At 35.7% G+C, this 15,268-nt stretch overlaps 1 protein-coding gene across 3 annotated transcripts; it reads left to right on the forward strand.

The window, feature by feature from the left end:
* Positions 1-1,085: 1,085 nt before the first annotated feature.
* LOC148734395 (retinoblastoma-like protein 1) lies at positions 1,086-12,757 on the forward strand. 3 transcript variants are annotated; one of them, XR_015998663.1, is made up of 21 exons: positions 1,086-1,201; positions 1,304-1,390; positions 1,883-1,984; positions 2,185-2,266; positions 2,793-2,879; positions 3,330-3,389; positions 3,510-3,592; positions 4,253-4,373; positions 4,974-5,184; positions 5,561-5,740; positions 6,118-6,368; positions 6,780-6,853; positions 7,743-7,845; positions 8,243-8,314; positions 8,834-8,909; positions 9,427-9,608; positions 9,859-9,913; positions 10,122-10,239; positions 10,882-10,943; positions 11,332-11,390; positions 12,623-12,678. XR_015998663.1 is itself a non-coding variant. In XM_088753121.1 (20 exons), exons 3-19 carry the CDS (start codon positions 1,971-1,973, stop codon positions 11,372-11,374), a joined length of 1,812 nt encoding a protein of 603 aa, XP_088609247.1. In that variant the 5' UTR covers positions 1,086-1,201; positions 1,304-1,390; positions 1,883-1,970; the 3' UTR covers positions 11,375-11,390; positions 12,623-12,757. The 3 variants fall into 3 exon arrangements, 2 of the variants coding, with proteins under 2 accessions (XP_088609247.1, XP_088609248.1); XM_088753121.1 differs by lacking the exon at positions 10,882-10,943 and having other exon boundaries at positions 12,623-12,757; XM_088753122.1 differs by lacking the exons at positions 11,332-11,390; positions 12,623-12,678 and having other exon boundaries at positions 10,882-11,190.
* The last annotated feature ends 2,511 nt before the right edge of the window (positions 12,758-15,268 follow it).

Consider the following 15,268-nt stretch of genomic DNA (forward strand, 5'->3'; position numbering starts at 1 on the left):
TTTTGAATTAATTCCTTTGTCATGAACTTGACCTTTCAGCAAGCAGAAATATTTTAACATTGCTTTTGCATATCATTAAAAATTTACTGTTAAGTGTTCTGTTTTCCCTTCATGTAACTTCAAAGATTTCAGTTAAGTTTCTTCTATTTTATAAAGGATTTTACTAAATTGTTCTTCCCACTTCATCACCCTGCATGGGGTTAATTTGATTTTAGCAGATTTAAACTGCAAAATTTATTTGCAGTGATGTTATCCTTAAAGAATTTTTTGTCCAGTTTTAAAACTGAGTTAATATATTCAAGGCTGCCAGGATGTTTAAATCTTGTTCTTTGCTACTGCTTGTTAGTTCAATTCGTCTTTCTTTAAGACAAAAGCTCAGCTGGAAACTTCCTGTGTTTTCAACAATTAATTTGTTTTTTTTAGATTTTATTTTTCTGTGGTTAGTATTAATGGCAATGTTACAAATTTTGCATTACTCTGAACTATTTCCAAGTGGATAAAGTACTTTGACCACTTTGATAGACGGATTGAGAAATCCTGACTATATATGATTGTTAGATTAGGAGATTATTTTTGTGAAAATGTGACAAGCTTTCTCTATTGTTGTCATAGAGAAGCAGAGTTCTGATTCATATGACTACCTTTTATAACAGTTTTCCAAGGTTACATGCATCATTGTGTCAGTTTTTGGACTAGAGTAAAGAATAGTAACACGGGATGAAAACTGTCTCACTGCGCAAGAGAATTCTCTTAATCTCAAATTAAAACAATTTTCCGATTATTTGCTGTGATTTTGTAACAACACAACTCATTACAGTATCTCTACTAAATCAATGGATAGGGTCAATAGAATGAAGGGAATGATCACCAACTAAAAGAGCTCTTGATTGTTTAACAAATTCTCCTCATCAGTAAATAGGAAAAAAGAAAGACAACAGCAAGGAGAATGTGCATACTGATAAAAGGGTGTAAAGGGCTTACTAAGAGGTGATTCTGAGTCACAAAAATAAGGTTAACATTGCTTTAGCAGGGCAAACGCACAACTCGTAACATACCATATATTGATCAACAGGTAATTTTCCTGCCATAAGTGATGATCTGGTAAACTCTTACCATCTGCTTTTGTGTTGCTTGGATCTCCTTTACTCAAATGCACTGTATGCAAAGAATTGCCGGGAACTACTGAATCCAAAATTTGAAGGTACAACCTCTCAATTCATGTCTTATCAATTAATTCCAAAATTAATGATGGTGTGAAAACCAGGATTGAAATTATTTTACATTTTTGAAATCCATTGCGTAGGCCTGCCTCAGGATTTTGGAAACAGAGACTTCAAGGTACCAACTGATGTGCCTTGTATTGTTGAACGATTGTGCAACAGACATCAAGGTACCATAACATTGCATTTTTTTTCTTGTTTGACTGTGTTGTTTAATTTACTCCAGCTCGAGTATGGATTCTTCACTCTTCCTATTGTGAAATACACAACAGGCCAGTGGGAGTTATGTTGGATAAGAGATGATAAGTAGGATGGATTAAGGTCAATGTAATTAAGTTTCTAAAGAGTTTAAGTGCCCAGTATGGTGAACAGTACCCACCCATCCCTAGTGAACAGTACCCACCCATCCCTGGTGAACATTACCCACCCATCCCTGGTGAACGGTACCCATCCCTGGTCCTTGCTGGAGTGAGAGGAATAATAATTTCCACTTGCTTCTTTTGCAGCCAGTTGGAATTGAGACTGTGTGATAGAATATACTTGTTGTCTATTGGAATGTGATCATCAGTGTTTGGTTGATGGAAATTTGTTTACTTGTGAAGATTAAGTGAATTTTGGTCGTTTTTGCAGTAGTTAACATGCTTTCTTCTTCTATTGTGTAGGATAACTCCTGTATCTACAGCAACACAATCAGTCAGTAGACTTCAAGCTCTTTTGTCAGGTTTGAAGGCAGGACCTAGTGATGGCCTTATGAAAATATTCTCGTAAGTTTGCAACATATTTGTTAATAAACAAAAGTTTTTCTTGCAAAAAATAACTACTTTCAGCCTAAACTGCATTTAACTCACACAAGCAGGATGACAGCCTAAAAAAAACTTGAACCAAAAAAATGGCTATCACATTGCAAAATAATTTAAACCCTTTTAAGTTTTAATCACAGTCTGTTGATTTGTTTTTGTCACAGGGAATGCAGCAGAAACCCTCAAGAAGCTATTGAAAGTCGTGTCAGCACACTTGGGGAGACTTTCTTGAGGGAATATGTACAGGTCAGGGCTCAAAATAAAAAAAATTCTTGATCTCAATTTGCGAGTAATTCCAGAAATTTAGTTGCAAGTTCAAAAATTTTAGTTGCAAAATTGACTAACCCAAGAAATTTCATGAGCATTGCACAATGTTGTATCTGAAAAAGTGCACCCATGATACATTTCTCAGCAAGAAATCAACGATAAAAGTCACACAACATTTCACTTGAATTTCGCAGGGTTTTTTGGACAAAACTACACTAACCAGTAATGAGTAAGACATAAGGCTGTTAAATGTAATTTATTTATAAGCTAGGCTGTAAAACGGTCGCAAAATCACTACCAATGGAGAAATTTTAGTCACAAAAGCAAAATCTTTATTTGCAAATGCGTCCGCTACAGGTGCAATTTTGAGCCCTGCAGGTATAAATAACTTGGACTTAAAGTGAATTTTTGCCCAGTCCAGTAACTACAGCATGCTACAATGAATATCATCCCTTGAGTTCATTTTAGTTTGTTGTTAATGCTGCTTCTTTGCATCTTATTACAGCCATCTCCTGATAGACCCAAGTCTCCTTGCTCAACCAAAGAATTTGCAACAAAGAGATTAAAACTTGTAGAAATTTTGTACTACAAGGTGAGAAAAAACATTTTTTGTTTTACCGAAACTCTTTAAATGTGGTACTCTAAAACAAAACAAGAGCTATTCTATTATGTGGAAAGAAGATGATTGAAGGTGGAGAGGACAAACATGGTTTGCAAATTTTAAGTGTTAAGTTGGACAATTTTTCAATATGCAAAAATAAGTAACAAGCTATCTTAGAGTATTGAATAGACCTCTTTAAACTTGGGTGATTGTTTCCCCAATGTAGGTCATGTGGTCATACTTTAGAGAACTGTTTCTTTTAGACATCATCCTTTTTGTGTGTGCATACACACAAATAATATTCAAAAGGGGGAATTCCTTTTAGACCTCCATCGGGAGAATAAGGTACACAAGCTATTGGTATTAGAGGTCTCTTATGAAAAGTATAGATTAAGTTATGCATGCAAAGAACAATTTGAAATAAAATGAATATATTTGCAGGTTCTTGAAAGTATAACTCTTTTGGAACAGAAAAGGTTACAAGGACACCTTGATTTAACTGTGAGTAAACTTGTTTTTACATTTGTCATGCAAAAGTCAGTTGGAGCTGCAGCAGCTGCATTTTGTGATTGTGGAGAGCTTTAAATCTTACTGGAATACCGTTTTCTTTATTTTTCACAGGGTTTGCTGGAGCAGGATAACTTTCACTGTTCCTTGATGGCATGTTGTTTGGAAATCATTATCTTCTCTTACAACTCTCAAAGGTACTGTAGGTGTTTTGTTTATAGCCAAGGCTGACTGCCCACTTTTATTGAGAGCACACATCCTGATTGAGTATTGGAAAACCAAATATTAAGTGATCAAAGTAGCCAGCCAATGAGAGGACTGGGAAATATCATCAGGTGCCTACATGTAAGTTGATTTGTTGACAAAGAGTGGGATGCTGCGGAAAATGGATGTGTATCCCTAATTCTGAGAGAGAATTTCCACTCTTGAAAAGTGTTTGAAGTGAGAACTAGTAGACAGGGAACAAGAAATAAATTATATTACTGGTAAGAGGGATAATTTATTTATAGGTAGTTGACTAAAGCAGCAGTTTGCTATCTCAAAATCAACAGTTTTAAATCAGAAACCTTCAATACACAAGAAATAATGAGTTCAGCTTGAGAACATAAGATGGAATTTGTTTGCTTGAGTCTTAATATGCTCAGTGTACAAGAATTGACAGCTCTGCTTAAGTTCCCAAGTTACCCTTAGGTTTGGTTTTGAATCTTGTTGGTTGACAAGGACCAAACACAAACTGAATCAATGCAAAACTTGAAAGCAATTGCATATTTCTTTGACAATCAATTGAAAATTGCCCTTTCCTATCGGTATTATTTAACATAATTTAAGCCTACTTTGTTTCTTTATTTAACCATTAGGACTTTCCCTTGGGTGATTGAAATCTTTGAAATCAGTCCTTTCTACTTCTACAAAATTATTGAAGTTTTCATCAAAGCTGAAGATGGGCTGTCAAGAGATGTTGTAAAGCATCTTAATCATGTAAGTTGTAATTAATCAGATTATTAGAGCTGATTCTTATCTTAGTGTTGTAGTAAAAAGAGGGCAGCTCCTTTTAATGGCTGGGATTATCTGGAGATTAACTGTTGTTTTATCATTAACTTGTTATATATAGCTAGGTGATCTCTTTTCTTTGTTTGTTTTGTGTTTTTTAGAAATGAGTGGGAATATTTTCTTATGAAATAATTAAATGTGATTGATGGAGCAGGATGAGAGATAATTATTCCTTTAGGGATCTATTTTTTCAGTGTCCATTTTGGGTTATGGAAGTAACATGAAAATGGAAAACTTTAACTTATTACAAGATTAAATGTACCTGGCTGTTTATCAAAATATGAGGGCATTCTTGCATGTATATAGAATATACTATTTTGGGGGGTTATGGAAGTAACTTGACCATGGAAAACTTTAACTTATTACAAGATTAAATGTACCTGACTGTTTATTAAAATATGAGGGCATCTTTTTCTAATTTGTGTTTTGTGTCTTGCTTTTGTACCAGTGGAATGATATCAAGTAAAGTGTGTAACAAAACAACACTGTACCTATTTTTTTAATCAGTTCTTGTTTCTTTTCAACTAGATAGAGGAACAGATTCTTGAAAGCCTTGCATGGAGCCATGATTTGCCTCTTTGGTTTTCAATCCAACAAGCTGGCTCAGTTCCATCATGTGAAGATGTGTCACTGCCTTACCAAACAGAATCTGCACACACTACACAAAATTTACTGGCCTCCCCACTTGTCCACCCTCATGTTCAAAGGATTTGTGGAGAAGAAGGAGCAGCAAGGAGAGGTGAGTGACAACACCTTTTCTTTATTTTCCATTTATTTCTATTCATCTCAAGAGAAAAGGTCAGTTAGTTGAATGTCTAAATCCTTAGTTATTACCTTTCAATAGATTGTTATCTGTCACATGTCATCCTTCATGGTTGGTGTGTTTCATACTAGCTGTTTGTGACTCTGACAATTTTTCTCTGCATTAATTTTAAGTTTAACAACTTTTCTCCCACCTATGATTTTTTTGAAGTAACTTTTTTTTGTGTTGGGATATTATTCTTTAGTGATTTTTGAACCTCTTGTTAGAAATTAATTGTTGTTTCCCTAAGCTTAGATATCCACTGTGATCTGACTTACATTAATTACTCCTCTTTGCTGTATTGTTTTCTTAGTTTTGCCATCACCAAGCTCTCCTTCAGCCCATGATGTCTATAGTTCACCAGTAATACCAAGCAGTGGTGCAAGACATAATCTCATGGTCAATTTTGGCAGTTCTCCTCCTGCACAGACTGGGCAGCCAGTGACACTGTCACCTACAACTCGCCAGACAACTGCAAGGAATGCACCAACTCGTAAGCTTAATATTCAGATTTCAAGGATCGGTGTTGAAGCAACCTGCACATCCCCAAAAGATAGAAATCATATGTACCATAATTGTATTAAAAATATATGGCAGTGATTGAGAGAAAAAAAAAAAACAACAGCAAAAAAAAGCGATAAGAGAGACTTAAACTAGCTTTGTTACAGTGCTGCATGGTGTCCAATAGGTGCCCAAGATTAACAAATTCTTTGGCTAAATTTTGATGATCTGAACTATATATTATTCAGACAAGTGAACACTCTGCAGTCTTTTTGCACCATTCTTCTGCATTCACATTACTAATACAAACCCTGACACTGATTACCAAAAGAACAGTACTGTTTTAAACTCTTTTAATTCTTGTTTCAGTGATCATTACCCCGGCTCCTGGAAGCAGTGGGGGTTATATTGTTAATGGTGCAGTGGTGTTGCCAAACACTTCAACCACAGTACAAGTGACCTTTCCTCAGGCTGGTAGTGTATTAACAATCAGCAATGCCACTGCATCACCAGCATCTAGTCCTGTGAGACCATCGTCAACACCAACCACACCTAAGGCAAAGGTTACTACTCCAAGTAAACCTAAGAAGACTGGTTCCTTGGCATTGTTTTTCAGAAAGGTAAAGTAGAAATGTTGAAAAATGATGGCACTCTGTTTGTGGAGAAGCAATGAAGCGATTGCCCTCTTAGAGAACCAATTTGACCCTGAACCCATGCTTACAAAACTTTACCATAAAAACTTAGAAAATGAAAAGTTTTTGAAAGCTGAAAATTAAACGGGTGTAACTACTTCTATTGTAAAGTGCTGTTGAGGTACTATTTGGGCTTAAAATTGCCTAGAATTACAGTGTTGGTGAGTATTTTGATTTGTAATTAGTGGTTTGCTGGATGTTTCTGGTTTGCTTCCCAAAAAAAAAAAACCAACAGAACTTAAGATTTTATTCATTCATAAAACTACCTATTGTCTCTTCAAGTTTGCCTGGGAAGGTCATCCAATCTTTTGTACTGAACTTTCACTTGTTTATTTACAGTTGTATCATCTGTCCAGTGTTAGACTGAGAGACTTGTGTACAAAACTTGATGTCCATGAGGAGCTCCGTCTAAAGTAGGCTTGCACTTATGTTCACTTGATTTTTGTCCCCTGGTTGCCTTAAACCTTCTGATAAGCCACTGTGTGGCTAATTTCTTTGCAAAGCTTATTAACAAGGGCCTATTGGAGAATAAGGTCTCATAAAATTGGTGCGGGGGGGGGGGGGGCTCTTCAAAATCTTATTGGTTAAAAATGTGTTATTTTTCCTTGGAATTGTTGCCCAGATTTATTGAATACCCCAAACTGTATGAGTGGAAGATGCACTGGCCTATGGTTATTGCATTGGACTCCAGGGTCTAGACCTGGCTGCGTCATGGCGTATTGTTCTTGGGCAAAACGTGTAAATTTCACAATGATTTGATCTCTCTCTCCACCCAGGGGTACAAATGGATACTGCTATAATTTTTATCTTCAAGGAAATCTGATGAAATGGGGGGTGGGAGGGGGGGACCTTGTAAGGGACTGGCATCCTATCCAGGGAGGAGTTGTAATACTCTTGGTCACTTCGTGCTATGGAAACCAAGATAAACTTGAGCTGGATGCTCAAGTACATATAGACTTAGCCTACCCACATACCACATACCTGGCTCAAGTACATATAGACTTAGCCTACCCACATACCACATACCTAGCCACATACCACATACCTGGCTCAAGTACATATAGACTTAGCCTACCTACATACCTACCCACAGTATGCAGTTCATTGGTTGAAAACTTACAGCAATAAAAATGGAAAGCGATCTGGGTACCAGTGACATAGATTGTACTAAAACATTACCTAGCCTAATTGAGTGGCAATAGATCAACTACTTTAGATCAACTTATGTGTCCTTTGTTCTTCTCACCTAGGAGGATTTGATTTTACTAATTCCACTTGTTACTCCATTGTTGTTTTTTACAGGATGTGGACATGCTTTGAACATACACTGATGAATGTGACAGAGCTGATGAAGGACAGACATATTGATCAGATATTGATGTGTTGTATTTATGTTATGGGCAAGGTAATTGATATTTTTTTCTCTGGGTAGTTCAACCTTGCCTGGCATGTAGTTTCTTGTTTTAGGGGTAAGCTGTTGAAATGTGAAGGAACATCTGTGTGGAAACTTGTCAACACAGCTGTTCATGTCTTTTAATTAACTCCTAAACGTGCCTAACTTCTATTTTCTTACAATGGCATCCATACATTATCTGGCAAGTACTGAAACTTATTTTGATCTAATAGTGCTAAATTCTTGTAACTAATTTACAAGGAAATGTGTAGCAGCTAGAGGGGACAATTAAAGGGTTTTAAAACTTGCTCGTTTCTTTCAGATAGAACATCTTTGCATCTCCAAGGTGGAGTGTTAGTAACTGTGCATTCATGTGTCAGCTGACATGTTCATCTTGTTCATTTTTCAGGTCACAAATGCTGATTTATCATTCCAGAACATCATGAAATGTTACCGTACTCAGCCCCAGGCTGTCAGCCATGTAAGGGTCTTTAAACACGAAGGCACGCTATAAAAGGAGCCTTAGGTCCCACTGGACCATTAAATTTGTCAAGCAACCGTCGTGTGATGTAGAACTCTTAGAGTCAAGTCAGCTTGAGCTACAGCTACTCCCAAGCAGTGAACAACGGGTGCATTCCTCAAAATTGTTTTATGTCTTCATTACAATGCAAGAATTTTTGAGATTTGTATTTTCTTTCTCCAATGGAAACTGTCTTTATTTGTGGCGGTAAATTTGAGATCGAAGTTGGTGGTTTGCACAATACCTCGTGCCAGCTAGCATGCTGGTGAAAGTAAACAATAGATATCTCATTAGCCCCTTTTGTTCATCTACCAGGATTTAAATTTGACCCACACACATCAACAGTGAGTGGCAAATGAGCCTAGGTCTTCTCAGGGAAGACTTCCTTATATAGTGGGCCTTCATGTTTAAGTGAAAATAATAACCCTCAATTTTTAAATCTCCCTTAAAATTGAGATTGAAACATTACATTTCTTAAAGGTTTACAGAAGTGTGCTTCTCAGAGGAAGAAGAAGAGCTCCCCTTGGCAGCAGTGGCAGCGATAGTGGAGCAAGAGGTAATTACGATTAATAATTTTTTTAGTATCAGTTTTCTTCTGTTAGTGTTAGGATTTGTGGAAGCCTATATATGGATAGTCCAGGTTTCAAAGCAAGGAGTGACTCAACAAATTTGATATTTAGCTGCACTGATCTCTTGTTGTCAACTCTTCCTTTTGGATACAAATACCATTTTAGCAATCTCTGTTGGAAGACTTGCTCCAGTTAAGGTTGTCATTAGAAGCCGGTGGGCAGTGGAAACCCACTAGCAGCCAGACTGTTTTGCGCCAGTTACTTTGTGAATTGCCATCAAAGACAGAAAATAAGTATTTTTTAACTGATTCTGACATCAATGTCTGACTAAAAAAAAGTTGATATGTCTCAGAATGCTGAAAATCATGTCTTATTTTTTCAGGGGGGGGGGGGAGACATGGGAGAGGAAGTTGTAGGCAGGGGCTCACCTAAACATAAAGAAGTGCCAGATATGTTAATAGTCTCATAGCTCTTCAAACTTAGTTTTTGGCAATTTATCAACAGGTGTTAAAAGTGAACCTGGTAGTAGTGGACCTGCCAGCCCCGTACAAGGTCCCAGTAGTGCAATAGCAAGCCCAATAAGGAGTCCCCCTCCAAACAGTGCATCAACCTCTGGATCAAGTAGTACTGAAAACAGTCCAAACATTGACGGTGAAAGAGGAGATCTTATTGAGTTTTACAACAAGGTAAAGACTAGTAGATTTTTCTGAAATTATAGGAGCACTCAAATGTCAATTCAAAACTTAAGATTGAATTTTTTTTCTGAGAAGAAAATCTGCGACAAATTTAATCATTCCCCTTAAAATTCTACTGGGATCAAAGCAGTCAAAATGAAATTTGCACCCCTAGAGTCTGCACCTTCAAATACTACATCAAATATTTCATCAAAAATCTTACGGATAATCAATCATCTTTTTTATCAAATTTTTTCATCAGGTGTTTATAAAAAGAGTAAAGAATTTTGCCCTCAAGTTCTCTGCTGGAGACAGCGGTAAGTTATGTAATTTCTTTTGCATAAATTTTTTTGATATAGAATAACAATTTTGACATTTTTACAGGAAGGTAAGTGATCCTAGAAAGCAACTCGGGAAAATGATTTGAATAAAATTAAATTCATGTCTTTTCTGGCAAGGAAGTGATTCAAAACAATGATTGTTCATTCCAAGATTTTGTTTATGATTACTTTGTCTTTCCTTTAGACGGATTCCCCTCCCTTGTCCCCTCTACCAGTCATGAAAAACCAAGCGCACTCACCACGACGCAAAGTTTCAACCCGATATCCTGTGTACATCTCACCTCACAAGAATCACAAGAATGGTAAGTTGTTTTTTGTATATACACTGCACTAATGAAGAGCACTGCCTTTTTAGCTAGCTGTGATGATAAAGTGGTTGTCAGTGGTTGAGTACTGACTCTTTAAATGAAAATGCAGAAGACAAGTAGATAAAAAAAGATGCATTCTAACATTCGCTACCAGACCTTATCTACTTTGTAGCATAGTTCTCCCTTGTAAAACCTTCCTTTTTATGACTCTTTTGTTACTTGTGTTACGTGCACGAATGACCAACAAATGTCTGCTAACAAAGCATATATGAAAACAGACTCCCGAGTACGATATATGGCACGCAACAAAAATGTAACAACAAGCAGTTACCCATTTTAACTATTATTCAATTAGTTTTACATTGTCTAATTTACTTAGGTTAAAGATTAAGTTAAGCAGTTCGTAAAGCAGGCTTACAATCCTTCATGCCGTGTAAGTGTTCGTCGTCTTGATCAACTTCCAATTCCAACATCCGCCGACTGAAGACCACAGCGCTTGGCTTTCTTGATTCATAGCTTTCTTTCCGTGTACACAAATTCTTCCGGAGGACTCCATAGTAAGCTCTGTATTCTCTATCTTCTTCCTCTCTCGACTATCGTCTTTTTTATCTCTTTTTTCTCTCCGGATGTCGCAAGGTCAAAAGGTCATAGCCTTGTCATATCGTAGCTTCCACAAGTTCAGTCAGCAAGCCACAAGGGTAAGCCCTCGGGCAAATCTCTTTTGTACTTCTCACAAGCCAGCTTTTATACATTTACTTTAGTTATCTAGAATGTTCTATTACTATTTATAGCGTATTACAAGTTGTACTATTTTTGGAAACTGCTGAGTCACATGAAAGAAGTTTCTGGAATATTACAGATTATAGATAATTCTAGAAAAGTCTGGGATTGCGTGACAGATTCAGTAAAAATAATTCGATCCTCGTAACACTTGGGAAAGAACAAAAATACAAAATCCCTCTTAAGAAATTCTGTTTAAATACTGTGGATATGAAATTAATTTTTGATAAAATGCAAAAAGTATAATAAATGGTAAATATTTAGTCTACAGACATGGAGTAAATATTTGTTTCTTTTATTCCCCAGGACTTTCAATGACACCAACAACACGGATGTTATACTGTTTTAAAGAAAGTCCTGCAGAGGTAAATTATGTTTTCTTTTGTAATTATTTTGGTAGTAGTCGCTATAAGTGTTAATTATCTTCCTTCCTATTATGATAATGTTTTTAATCTGCATCTTTCAAAGCTGATACATTGGACACAGGTGAAACAGAAAGAAACATTCTGAGCTCTCAAGAAGTGTTGTGTGTACACCTGCGAATCAAATGGAATTGCTGTAAATGCTTCTCAAAGTTTACCAAATACACAGTTTAAATGATTTTAATATTAGTCTCCCTCTTTCATTTTGCAAACCTTGTTTGTCCCATTCCCTGAGAAAGTCCCAGCATCAAAGTTACCTTATTATAGGAATATAACGAAGCATGTTAATAACGCGAACAAAATTTACGCGTCATAAAATTAACGCGAATTTTCCAAAAGTTATGTTTACATACACTTAATTAACGCGAATTTCCGTGCGGTATGTTGCATAATTATTCCCACAATGAAATTCAACACTGCTTTAAGAGGTTATCACGTGTATCGCACAAGCTGGAAACCTTAAAGCAACAGCTCACGTTCAAGCAAGAGAAAGACAATAAACACGACCGGTTTGCAGTTGCTGGGCAAACAATATTGCCAGGAACCATATTTCCTTCTACTGTCGGACATATTCCAATAGAATTGAGCCGATATATTTGGCATGCACTGCAGAGAGAAGCTGTCATAAAAGGAGAGGTCACAGCGATAAAGTATAAGCCATCTCCACTTGTTCAAGGTGGATTAGAAATACCTATTGAGGTGACTGTGAAATGGGATGACAAAAATGCGATAGCATTTTGCGCAAGAAAGTTGGAGAAGTGAGTTATCCCCTCGGAGAAGACGATCACTTCACTGATGAATCTAAGGACATTTTGAACTTAATATTAAATGACGATGCGTCAACCGACTCTGACGGTGACGTAGAGGAATTGTAGCTTTGCTTATAGTAAAGGTGTCTTTAAATAACGATGCTTTCAATTAACGTCATTTTAATTAACAATTAGGTAAATTAAGATACATAAAATTAACGCGAATTTTTTAAATTCGCGTTAATTACATGCATTGTTAATTTCCTATGATAAGGTAGGTTAAAATTTAATATCATTTTGGTCACGGTGTGGGGTAGGCCTCATTTCTTCGATTAGGAAGAACCAGTAAATTGTGCAGAGCTAAGACTTTCACCAGTGATTTTTAAGTAACATGTAATTATTCTCATTGTTTTTTATTTCTTGCAGAAACTACGAGATATCAATCACATGCTGAAGCAAGGTACAGGAGAGACAAGTCGCAAGAGAGCTCTTTTACAAGATGATCAGGGCAGTCATCCACCAGCTAAACGAACAACTTCAGAGGAGGTGTTACAGCGAAAACTAACCAGTATGCTAGAGGGACGGCAAGCATCAGCCTCCAGATAATCATTAAATAATTATAATGGTGGATTGTTTTATTTTGGTTATCTTTTTACTAAGTAATACAGAATCACTGCAGCAGTTTACTGTCCTTACTGTCCATTGGACACAAGTACAAGTACCATTTAATTATGATATTTTAACTTACTCTTAGTTTTTTAGGTTCTATCTTTAATGTTGTGGCCACTCAGGTCTGCAACAATTCAGGAAAGGTCACTCTCTGAGTAATAATCACTTTTAAATTATTTGCCATTAAATCAGTCAATTCTTTCTTCTTAAAATAATATCTGAACATATGATGTTATCAAATTTGTGTTAAGTTAAACAATTTATAGGAGAACATTATTTACCGTGTCTGCTCATCTAAACTATTATTAAAAGTTATTGGTTATTATTTTCCCTCAGATAATAAATAAATGCCTAATAATCTCTTACGACGCAAGTTTCGTTAAGAGTGTTGTTGTAAGAACCTTTGATCGATCCTTTGTTGGAAATCTCAATTATGATTTTTATATTAACCACCAAAAATTTATAGTTTTATTGTATTATTAGATTTAATTACTGTCCTTTCAATGTAACTTTGTCTGTTATAATTCATCAGAATGATAAGCTCAACTTCTGGATTTAGCCTAAACAGATGGTTTTGATATAATAATTCACTTGACTCCTGACTCTAATTGTGAATAATTTTACTCATAAACTCATTTGTAGTCGACAAATTTAGTACTATGAGTTTAATGCCTTACAAATTATGTTTATGGAATAATTTTCTGTTTTTAGTTACTGACAAGAAAAGTAATTGATGAAATAGGTCAACCAGAGAATTCCATTGTTCTCTGCAACAAGACTGATACATTTTTCTTACTTGAAGATAAAATCCGTTATCATACATACTACAGTAAAATCACACTAAGTTAGACAATGATAAGATTTGTATAATTTTTGTTTAAAAATGTTTCAAAATGCCTTCTGTTTCAACCTTTTTAACTTCAGTGAAGTTTTATCATATTAAAAGACAGAATTTGAATAGCATCTGAAAAATTTCACAAAATAGTTGCAATTATTCCTATATCAAACTGTTCTTCAGGATTTGGAGCCTAAGTAAATAAATTTGTACGAGCAAAGTAATGTGCATAGTGAGGAGGAACAACTGTTAGGCACCCCTCAGATGTCACACCCTGGACCCTTAAAACTTTCAGAAGTGATGATTTGCAACTTCTCAAACTTTTTTACACATTATTCAGCAAACAGTCAATGTGGATAGATGAACTTATTAGCTGTAGGGTGTTACATTAGCATAAAAGCAATGTATGCATGGTCACCTAGCTTTCAAATTTGGAAAAACATTGACTCCCTTCAAAAGAAAAAAAATAGCAAATGTAAATCAAGTGGCTTACTTCATGTTTGTAGGGGGGGAAATTTGAAGATATTTAGTTTCTTTCCTTGACAATGATCTGGTACCTAAACATTTTCTAGCAAAATAATTAAAAGTACAAAAACATGAAAAATTGCCAATTAGAGAAATCACATGTTGATGAATTTGCAAAGAAACACAAAGCAGCTAGAAAGGTGAACTACCAATCAGATGTTCAGAGGTAAACAGTTAGCGCATCAGTTTCTGTTCTCTGTCACTTGGGCCAGGGAATGTAAAACAGGTGGATGTGATTTGTGGAGAAATTTTATCCCTTCACTTTCTTGTCCATCTTTTTTTTAGCCAAAAAGTAGATTTAGGATTAATTTAACATGACTGTTAGAAACGGAAGTATTTAAATTTTAGCAGACTTCAGCTGCAAAACTTGTTTCCGTTTTAGGGAACTTTCACAGTTTAGTAGCAGAACCTTAAGTTCTAGCTCTTCCATGTTTTAGGATGCTTGGATTGATTTATAAGGGGGATTGATTCAAATTAATTATGAATATACATGTTACAGAAGAGGCTAGGAAAGCAAAAGGAAGTGGAAAATTAATTGTGTTTACCTCTTTGGAAAAAAGAAGTTTCACATGCATTTAAAGGAGAACTGTTGTCACTACCAGATTAGACTATTTTTTCTGTTCAAGACTGAAGAATTGCAGGTGAATTTACAACAGAGACTGATTAGATTTGCTCTGACTTGTGGTTCAATATATATACTTGTTAAGTTTCATTATCCTCTGTTTTTGGTTTGGGAAATCTTTGTGGATGCATTTCAAGAAAAGGAAATTGAAAGTCTGACCAAAATAAAATTGAACTTCAAAATAATTTTTTTCCAACTTAAATGAATTTTAATTTAATCCTAAGATTGTAGTAGCTTTTTGAGAATTAAGTGGACACATTCATGATACCCATGGCATTGCATAGTTGTTTCAGAAAAGTGCTTTGAACTCTGGAATACCTTAAACTTTTTTAGCAGCATGGCTCAGTTGCAGGAAGAATAACTAAAACTAATCTGGTGTCAATTGTCATGGCAAAAATTTGGTTTTGTTACTGAGGATTAT

This window comes from Stylophora pistillata, chromosome 3 (genome assembly GCF_964205215.1).
Source record: "Stylophora pistillata chromosome 3, jaStyPist1.2, whole genome shotgun sequence".
Taxonomy (NCBI): Eukaryota; Metazoa; Cnidaria; class Anthozoa; order Scleractinia; family Pocilloporidae; genus Stylophora; species Stylophora pistillata.

Coding starts and splice junctions, on each gene's coding strand:
- LOC148734395 (XM_088753121.1), top strand. Junction 5,185..5,560: donor AGAAGGAGCAGCAAGGAGAG/GTGAGTGACAAC, acceptor TTGTTTTCTTAG/TTTTGCCATCACCAAGCTCT. Junction 8,315..8,833: donor AGCCCCAGGCTGTCAGCCAT/GTAAGGGTCTTT, acceptor CATTTCTTAAAG/GTTTACAGAAGTGTGCTTCT.